Source organism: Leptosomus discolor, chromosome 15 (assembly GCF_034619465.1).
Source record: "Leptosomus discolor isolate bLepDis1 chromosome 15, bLepDis1.hap2, whole genome shotgun sequence".
Classification (NCBI taxonomy): Eukaryota; Metazoa; Chordata; class Aves; order Leptosomiformes; family Leptosomidae; genus Leptosomus; species Leptosomus discolor.
Window position 1 is genome coordinate 13,995,760 of NC_141405.1, and position 9,389 is coordinate 14,005,148.

A 9,389-nucleotide genomic window follows, 5' to 3' on the forward strand; every position below is an offset into this window, starting at 1 on the left:
GTCTGCAGGCAGGGGGTGGCTGCTGGGGACCCCTGCTTGGTCTGGGGGCTGCTAGGGGAGGGCTTGGCTGTGGTGTGCTTCACTGGTGGCGGTGGGAGGGGGTGCAGGGCTGGGGGCACACGTATGTACGGGCTCTGCCGAGTGTCTCAGCAAAACATGGCTGTGAGCGCCCTTAAACCAGCGGAGCCCCCCCCTTATACAACGCCTTTCCCTCCCTGGGGGGCACATGGCCCTGCAGCCCAGCACAGCCCTGGCTAAAGCAGAGACTGGGGCGGGGGTGTCAGTGCTTCCAGCGGGGTCAGGCAGGGGATTTCTGTCTGCAGGGCTGGGATGGGACCAGGCTGGTCTCCTGGCTGGAAGGCAGATGTGGCAGAAGGGGGGAGTAGCTGTAGCCAGGGCCAGCTGGGGAAGATGGGGAGCCACGGCGGGGATGGAGAGGAGTCGCAGCCTCTTACCCGCCACCCCCAGCCTCTCTCCAGCCTCACCCCTGGCAGGGCTGGACGGGAGGGAGCTCAGCAGCCGCTGTTCCTGCGCATGAAGGCGTGTCCCCGCACGGGATGCTGCATCTCGACGAAGGCCAGCTCGCCCACCGTCACCTCGCAGGGGCCCAGCGCCTCGAACCCGCACTTCTGGTAGAAGGGCACGAGGAAATCTTCGCACATGAGGAGGGCGCGCCGGGCGAAGGGCAGGCACCGCAGGTACTGCAGGTAGCGCCACATGAGGATGGAGCCCTTGCCCTGCTGCCGGAAGGTGCGATGCACAGCCAGGACGTGGATGTGCACGGCCGTGCCCCGCGGCTTGTGCAGGGTCAGCGCCGCCTGCCGAGGGGGGAGCGGGGGTTAGTGTGGCCCAGGGGGTCCCATCCTGCGTGTGTCTTGGTTCCCCGCCACAAGGAAATGGGGTCCACATCCTCCTCCAAAAAGGAAAAGAGTCCCAGCGCCATCCCCCTTCACCTCCCCCCAGCATCCTTGGAGGCTTTTTAATTTTAAAATGGAGGTTGAGGGGAATTGCTTGGCATGTTTTGTAACAGCATCAGTAAAATTAATTAATGAGAAAGTTCATTTCCACCAGAGCAGCCCTTTAGCAGTTAGTCTTGGAAAAAGACTTGGTGAGCAGCCTCGGGGCCCTGGACAGCTTCTCTTCATCCCCAGGCTCTGGCAGCGCCTCTCCCAGTGTGCAAGCTGGGAAGAGCAGAGTCCAGCTCTTACCTGGCTGAGCCTCTCCTGGTCCCAGAGGGAGCCGATGATGAATGCCACGAGCCTCCCTTCCTCAAACCAGCCAAGGGAGAGCTCCGGGCACAGATTCAGAAAATGGCGGATCTCGTCCAGGTGGAGGGGACAGTCCCCAGAGACGGATATAAAGGCTGGAAGGGGACGGTGGTGAGCACAGCGAGCGGGACCAAGGACACCTAGACCCAGAAAACCACCCAGCACTGACGTACAGGGGGAAAGTGGGATGTGATGGGGAGAGATGACATGTGTCCTGCTGCCTCCTTGGTCTAAAGGAGCTGTAAGGGACGTGGATGGCTCCAGGGAGCAGCTCTGCTCCTCCAGAGGCAGCCCTGCACGGCCCAGAGACCGGCTCCCCGCTCCCATTGCCGATTCCAGGGCTACAGCAGCGGGTGCTGAGATGAATCCTCCTGCCTGACATCTCCCTGGCTGCCCTTGCATTCTGGAGAGGAGGGAGAAATGGGCTGGTAAGCCTGGGTGAGGGGAGCTGGGGGTGCCTGGGATGGAGGGGAGCAGGGAGGTTGCTGGGGGTGCATCTCAAAGTGCCCCTGTGCAACAGGAGGCTGAGCATGGTGTCCTTCCTCCCACCTTCCCCCTCTCCTGTTTGCTCGCCTCTGGCAGGAGCTGTTCCCCACCTGCCTGGTCCTGCTCCTGGATCGCCTCCCACCATCCCCATCCTGGGCAGCTGGGTGAGCTGGGCGCTGTGGTTCTCCACCCTCTTAATCACAGCCTCCCCCACCTCATCAAGGAGCCCGTGGTGGCTTGGCCACAAGTCGAAGCCGCTGGCTCCCTCCCTCCTCACCCACGAGGGCACACATGGGGGGGTTTGCCACTATGGTGTGCCCCCAAGGGGCACAAGGGGCCAGTGGAGGGAAGGGATGGAACATCTCCAGCCAGTGCCACCAGGCAGGACCCTTCCCTGGGCAGCCCCTTACCTTCTCGCTCGATCTCGAACACGCTGATGGCGTCCTCGGGGCTGAGGCAGCGGAACTCGCTGGCAGGCAGCGTGTGGCGGCGCTGGCCCCCGGGCGAGCTCCGGGGGGACCTCAGGTGAACGGGCTTCAGGAAAGGCAACGCACTGAGCGCCGACATCCTCCTCCTCCTCCTTCTCCTCCCTTCTGGCTTCCCACCACTACGTCTGTTCGGGGCAGCCTCTGCCGTCTCCTGGCCCCGGCAGTGTCACAGCACCCTTTATTTCAGCCAATCTCCTCCAGGGCTCTTAGCTGCCGAAAATACCTGTTGATCACGCACAGGATTAGGCTGCCTGCCACCCTCTTCCTGTACGTGTGAGAATACACATATATGTACGTATACATACATACATACAGCAAACACCCGCCCACAGTGACCCCCTTGCCCATTTGCTGTCTTTGCAAGCTGGGGCCAGTGCAGGAACCTGGCACCAGCCATGGGTCATAGCAAACTTGTGACCCCAGGGACGCAGGGGACAAAAGCCCAGTGACCAGCTGTCAGCATCCAGGCAGTGGGACAGAGCAAGGACAGAGGCTGTTAGAGCTGGGGGAGCAGGAGTGGGGGCTGAGCATCCTGCCCTGCATCTCCCGACCCAGCCCGTGGCAAAGCTGGGCAGGAGAGCCCTGGGGCAAGTCCAGCCCCTGCCCAGAGACAGCCCGAGCCCATCAGGATTTGCTCACTTCTCAGGCTCACTCAGCAGGAAAGCGACACAGCTTAGTCCCAGCTGGGCTATTTGGTCATGTCCATGCTCCCAGGCGTAGCCGAGATGGGTCAGTGCCAGGACAAGTGGGTGCCTGCTGTCACAAGCCTCGGGCATCCCGCCTGGGTGAGTGTCCCCAGGCTTTGCCCGCTGTCCTGGGAGCTTTGGGCAACACGATGCCACCAGGCACAGGCCACCCTAAGGTATACCACCTGTAATGTGGGACCCCAGATCCCTCTGTTCCCCCAGGAGGGTCACCAGCACCCGAGCTCATCCGGCAGCACTCATCCTGTGCAACCCGGCCAAATCCCTCGGCCTGGATCAGAGCCTGTGGCTTCAATCTGTCTCCGGTCTCATGTGTGAGCAAACCAAGTTAATAAATCCAGAGAGAATCACAACCTGAGATAATAACTTTGCTAAGCACACACATCCCGCAGGCAGAAATAGTGGGAACTGCTCCTGGAGCCATCCATCCACCCGTTCCTGCTCAGCCCAATGTTCAAGCAATTTTCAGCAAAGCCAGTGCGAAGCCAGGTCATTTTTGATTATTGTTTGAGAGGTGCTGGATTTCCCTGCTAATTATAGGCTTGCCTCCGGCTAATAGGCTTTATAGAAACAAAAGCATTACCAGCACTAACATTGCACAGGGCAGAACCGGCACAAGCCGGGAATTTTCCATCCTGAAATGCCGAGAGCTGAGTGCTTGAAATGCCTGTTTTATACAGTCCGAGGTGAGACGGGGTATTGTTGTGATTTGTTTTTAAGGAATTGCTGGTTTGGCAGTGGGTGAGTGTCTAAGGGATCAGGTCCATCAGGAAGAGAGGTTTTCTTTGGTGGGGAAACTATTTAGCATCCCCAATGCCCATTCTAGTCACCAAGGAGTAACTGAAATGGTGCTGGGAATGGGTGGTTCATGCTCCTGGAAACCGTGGAGGAGGGAAGTAAAGGGGTGGCCAAGCTGGAGGGGAGAGCAGGGTGCTGGGGAGGGTTGTAGTGTTTGTAGAGCTTATTATCAAATCTTCTGGAACTCCTCATCCTGCTAATTGGATTAGGGACTCATCCCCCTGGATAAATCCCAGAGCAGGCAAGAGGGTAGGTCTGGGCACCTAGAAAATACAACGGTGGTTTGATCCGGGGTGGTGCTGAGCGCCTGGGCCAGGTTCTGGGGAAGCTGCTGGATGGGGCCTGGGGATGGCAGGGCAGAGCAGCCAGCTGAGTACGGCCTCGGGCAGGGCTGGCGTTTCAGCTGCCCTGGGAATTACGGAGCAGGATCACGGTATCATAGAATGGTTTGGGTAGGAGGGGACCATTAAAAGTCATCTAGTCCAACCCCCCCGCAACGAGCGGGGACATCTTTGACTCGATCAAGTTGCTCAGGGACGTTTGCTCACCAATAGTCACCATTAAACAGCTCACTGTCCAAGAGCACGTCTTTATCCCAGATCATATATCAGCTGGAAAGAACTGTGAATAGTGGAAAGTCTCTACAGGGACACCCATAGAGCCAGGGGCGTTCAAGACCTCCCGTGGAAGTGGCTGCTCTGTTCCCATTAGAGATAACTGGGAAGGGGAAGTCAGATCCCTCCAGCTATTTTTAGAAATTTCTTAAGACCCCTGTCAGCAACAGCCCGGAGCAGAAGTCAGTGATGGGGAAAGGCTGCTCCTTGGTTTATTTTCCTTGTATTTTTCCCCCTCCAGCACTTTATTCTTGGCAAGCCAGGTTATACAGCTGGAGGGCTGATATATTTGTGTTTGTTTTCTGGAAATGAACCTCTTGCTTTGCTTCTCAACTCCCTGCAGATGCAAAGGTCTTCTGGAGCGGGGGGAATACGTGGAGCCTGCAGAGCGTAGAGGAACTGGCCGTCCCCCGCAGCCCGTCCCCAGAGCCTACCCTGGGTCCTGCATGGCCATGGGGATACCAGCACTGCTGTTACACCTGGAAAGCATCCGACCTGCAGACGTGAGGGAAACTCATCCCAAGTCACAGAGTAAGTGAGAACCAGAGTGAGGAGGAAAATCCTCTCTCCCTGCCTCAAGACATCTGTCTTCCAGTGCTCCAACACTGTCTCCTGTATATTGTTCAAGTCACTTATAATCCAGGCTAAATTTTGTACTGTAACTCCTTACCAGACCTGCCTGAGATGAGCCCAGTACATTTGTGTGTAAGTAGCCGCGTACCAAAAGCTCGCTCTGTAAATTTTTGCCCCCACTTGTGTTTGCTCGCTAGAGGTCAAAGCACCCACATGCTCCAGAGAGATGCTCACATGCAAATAAACAGGCAAGTCCACACTACCCCCCCTAAACAGCATCTTTTTATTATGTTATGAATGCCTGCCTGGATTTGGACCTTGAATTTTTAAGTAGGTTGGTAGCAAGGAGTTATTCACCCAGTTTTGAAGCCAAACGTTCTTTGCAAAAGAGCTCAGGTTCTTCCCACAGCCTGAACACGGAGGCTTTCAGTGGGAAGAGCCCCCACATCCAGGTTTTGGTAGCGTGTGTCGGAAGCGTAGGGATGGGACACGGGCTGGGATGAGACTCACGCTCTTACCTCCACCAAAGTCACTTCTCAGGCAAGCTAAGCTGCACGTACCAACCTCCCTCCCCTCTGCGGCAATTCAGCCCATCCTGGGATACTGGGGCTGGCAAGTGGCAGTGACCTCAGGACCGCCAGCTGTCCCCAAGGCTGTTAGTACCACCGGGACGCAACCGGAACGCGGGTGCTCACCGGACAGGGACCGCGCGCCGCTCCTCTGCCCGCCTGGCGCCGGTGGTGCCGTCTCGCAGCCGGCAGGAGAGGCGGACCCAGGGTTTTGCCTCCCCTCCTCTGTCTGCCGCACGCTCTGCAGCCCCTGCTTATATATTTGTTATTTATGGAGCACGTGATGACATCCTAAGGAGTTTATAACCCCGATGAAAGACAAGGAGAGGTGAGAGGCTTTAAGGTGACAGGCCAGCAAAAGATCCCATCAGGCTTTTATGTTTGGTTTTTTTTCCCTCCCTGGCGTGACTGCGTGCAGAGGGATAAAGCATTTAGCTGATTGCTCTGCGCTGATTCCCCGCTTGGGCCGGGCAGGGAGAGCAGAGGACTCAGCTAGGAAAGGAGAACAACGTACTGTGCCTGATCCAGCCCTCTCTGACGGCATCAGGAGCTCGTAGGAAGCTGAAGGCAGCCCTGCCGAGAGAGGATGAGCTTCCTTTGCGGCAAAGATGGGGAGGCTGCTGGTTGTGCCAGGCGTGATCGTTGCTTGGGCTTGAGCGGTGGGGAGTTTCTCAGGGGAATCAGCTGGCTCCTTGTAGGATGGGGGGGCCAGACCTTGAGGTTTCTGCCCCAAAAAGCTGACTCCAAAGACCACGCGCGTCTCCCCTGCACGGCCCTCGGTCCCTGGGAGCTATTACATAAGGAACTGGATAGGCAAAGCCGGCAATATTTGTCCCCATGAGGACATGTATAATAAAAGGGAGATTATCCCAGGCATGAGCGTGATGTTGGCATCATCATTATCATCATGAACCAGATGTAGCCCTGAAAAAAGCCTGGAGCAGGAGACAGAGCTGGCTTTGCTCCACCGGAGACATTTCCAGGGGAGCTCAGGACCTGCTTTATTTTCCAGCCATGGGCAAAGTGACCTGGGGCTACACCCTTATCTGCCTCTTTTAAAAGTTTTTTTTCATGGAATTGAAATAGAAATACGACCCAGCAGCTTTGTGCTCTTCAGAAATGGCACTTCAGAGCAACTCCCTGCTATTAAAACTGAGCCCAGCAGCGCAGAGGCTGGCCCATGGCTGGAATAGTTAAGTAGGGATGCTGCTTTCAGTGGTTTTAGCCGGGTCTGTCTCTCCCTGCTCCCACACAGCTGCGGAGGGTCAAAAACTCCATTAAATGAGAGCCACAGCAGTGTGCTGAGATTTACATATTCAGCAGCTCTCTCAGCATCTTCAAAGAGCCCCGAGCTGTCACCCCGGCCCCGCAGCCAGGCTGGTCCCTCTGTTGGGGTGCCCACTCAGGAAGACAGCAATTATCTCTGGGTAGGATTTGAGCGAGGGGCGACACGTGGGAGGCAGATGAATCACGACTCATCCCCGCCTCTGCTAGGGCTTGGGAATGAAGCGACACGCACACAGCCCAGGGCTCCTCAGCTGTGCTACTCTGCCTCCATCCCGGTTATCCCGGTGCTCAGGGGGATTAAGCTGCTTTTGGTGACTTCGAAGTCCTTTGGCCCCAAGGGACGGGGTCTGCCATCACAGGGGACACAAGTGGCATCAGTGTCCTCCCCATGTGGCACCATCGGGGAGGTTTCTCTCCCAAATTCACGTAGTTACTCACATAATTACCAAGCCAGCCACTGCTTACATCCCTGTTTTACACCTTCCCCCGGCTTAGCTATGGGGACCCGCATACCCAAAAGGGTGATGCCTTTCTCCTGCCAATGGCAAGACCGGGGTGGCAGCAGGGCTCTGCAGTTTGGCATGGCTGCAAGGTCAGCTGCAGGCTTTTATTTCATCCTCGCTTGTCTCCTGCCTTTTCATCAGCTGCTGTGGACTGGCAGCGTGCGAGTGCTCATCCTTGCTGTAACTTCACAGCAGGATGCGGCTCTTTGGACACACTCGGTATTCTCAGCGCTTGCCAGGCTGGCTGCTTGCTGCTTTTATCCCTCCCTGCTCCCTTCTCGTGCTGCCATGAGCAGTTCAAAACCACCAGCGCGCCCTGCGAAGGCACCATGCCTCCAGCCTCTCCGCTGGAGCGGGGCATTCGGTGCAGCTTAGGAGCCTGCTAACTGGTGCTCTTTTGAAATAGCAATACAGGGCTCCTATGGATGGTGGCCAGACCCCAGCCCCAGGCTCTAAATAGACTCTAGGCAAGCTGGTTCCGTTCTGTGCTCTAAAACATTACTTTATTGATCATAAGAAAATATACACATACGTGGCTTTTCTCTGGCATATTCCTTTTGGCCCATCAGTGCAGCTGATGCCCTTCTGCAAAGGTGCAGGGCTGCTTCCCTCCACAGTCAGTCACAGGGAGCTGGGGGAGGGATGAAGGGATGCTGCTTCACAGCTTATTTGGGATCCCAGCAATGGTCGGGGGAAGCAGGCTTTGACCTCTGGCTTTGACCTGCTCCAGACCAACATGTGCCTTTGCAGGGCTGATATATCTTGTCACTCCCCCACGCAGGCCTTTGAGGAAAGAGTGCAAGCAGTGAGGGAGACATTCACCCACATCTGCATGGCCGTGGCCATCTCAGACAAAAGCAGGAGGCAGGGGGCCAGGACCCGGACGGGACCTCTTTTATCCCCTCCCCAGAGCACCAGCACAGGCAGTGATTAGCCTCCTTTCCTTCTCTCTCTGGGCTGTGGTACTTTGTAAGTAGGTCACGGTCACTCATGACACAATCCCCTGGAGGAAGGAGGACGGGGTTCAGTGGGGGCTGCGGGGGCTCCTCTGGGAGGAGAGGGCCGGGTGGTTGGGAAGGGGTCTGGCATAGGCAGCCCCCAACCCCCTAGTCCCAGACTACTTGGCAGTTTAGATCCTGTTCTTAGTCTGGGACACGGCAGTTGGGTGATCGGTGCTGGGGCATCCTTCTCGCCTGCCCTTGGTCCTGCCCTGGCACGCTGCTGGTGGGAGCCAGGGTGGCCCCACGGAGATGGTTGGGAACCAGATGCCACCTACGGGGAAGCCAAACCCTACGGAGCAAAGCTGGGCCTGGACCAGCCCCATCAAGGGATTTGTAAGGTCTTGGTCTCAGCAAAGAGGACGAGAGAGGGTGGAGGAGGATTGCGCTTGCATAAAGTTACACACGTACAGGGTGATGCCACGCTGAGGCCATTTGTGGGGAGGGCCAGAGGTGTTTGATGAGGGCAGCACAATCAAGGAAGGAAGGGCTGGGTAATCCTGTGCAGGATGGGGGCACTGGGGCACTGCCCGGTGCCCCTCTCACAGGGGATCTGCCTTCCCCTGCCTGCCCAGCCTCGGGAGATTTGCTGGGCTCACCAAGACAGGGCAAAAGATTGCCATATGCTGCGTCACTTGCTAATATTTCTATTCCCTGATGTGATCAGGACGCAGTGATTCCTGCTAAGCTGTTTGTCTGCGTGATGGTGATAAACTCCCAGCCTATCCCCGTGGGAAGGTCTGGAGATTTTCCCTGTGACCTGAGCAGCGAGCTCTGCTCTGAAGCATCTTTTCTGAAGGCACCAGCTCTTCCAAGCAGCTGGTAGGAGCGGGGACAGGGACACGCATGCCTCTGGGAAGCAGCAAAAGAAGGAAATACTGGCAGGATTGACCAAGGAGGGGTTGCAGAGCAGGGAAGAGGGATGCTGAGAGCCCTCCTGCCTCTGAGCGAAGGGCTCCACCAGCCGCCCCAGCCCGGCGGGCTGACCCTGCCTGCAAGCGCTGGGGCTGCTGAGCAAAGCTTCAGCTCCTCCGGACCAGCAAACCGGTGCCGTCCTCTCCTCCCGCCACACCGGGAGCCGCCGGGTCGGACCCTGCACGG

The 9,389-nt window shown here is 57.2% G+C and overlaps 1 protein-coding gene across 1 annotated transcript; it reads right to left on the minus strand.

Annotated features, from left to right (window-relative positions):
• Window positions 1-512: 512 nt before the first annotated feature.
• Window positions 513-2,321, minus strand: AANAT (aralkylamine N-acetyltransferase). Its single transcript, XM_086473760.1, has 3 exons — window positions 2,165-2,321; window positions 1,209-1,363; window positions 513-818 (listed from the first exon to the last, which is right to left on the minus strand). Exons 1-3 carry the CDS (start codon window positions 2,319-2,321, stop codon window positions 513-515), a joined length of 618 nt encoding a protein of 205 aa, XP_086329886.1.
• Between the last annotated feature and the right edge of the window lie 7,068 nt (window positions 2,322-9,389).

Bases quoted from the DNA above. Each gene is read 5' to 3' on its own strand.
- AANAT (XM_086473760.1), bottom strand. From the start codon at position 2,321: ATGTCGGCGCTCAGTGCGTTGCCTTTCCTGAAGCCCGTTCACCTGAGG. The intron at 1,364-2,164 runs GTAAGGGGCTGC...GTCCCCTTCCAG, and splicing joins GTTCGAGATCGAGCGAGAAG to CCTTTATATCCGTCTCTGGG. The intron at 819-1,208 runs GTAAGAGCTGGA...CCCCCTCGGCAG, and splicing joins ACCAGGAGAGGCTCAGCCAG to GCGGCGCTGACCCTGCACAA.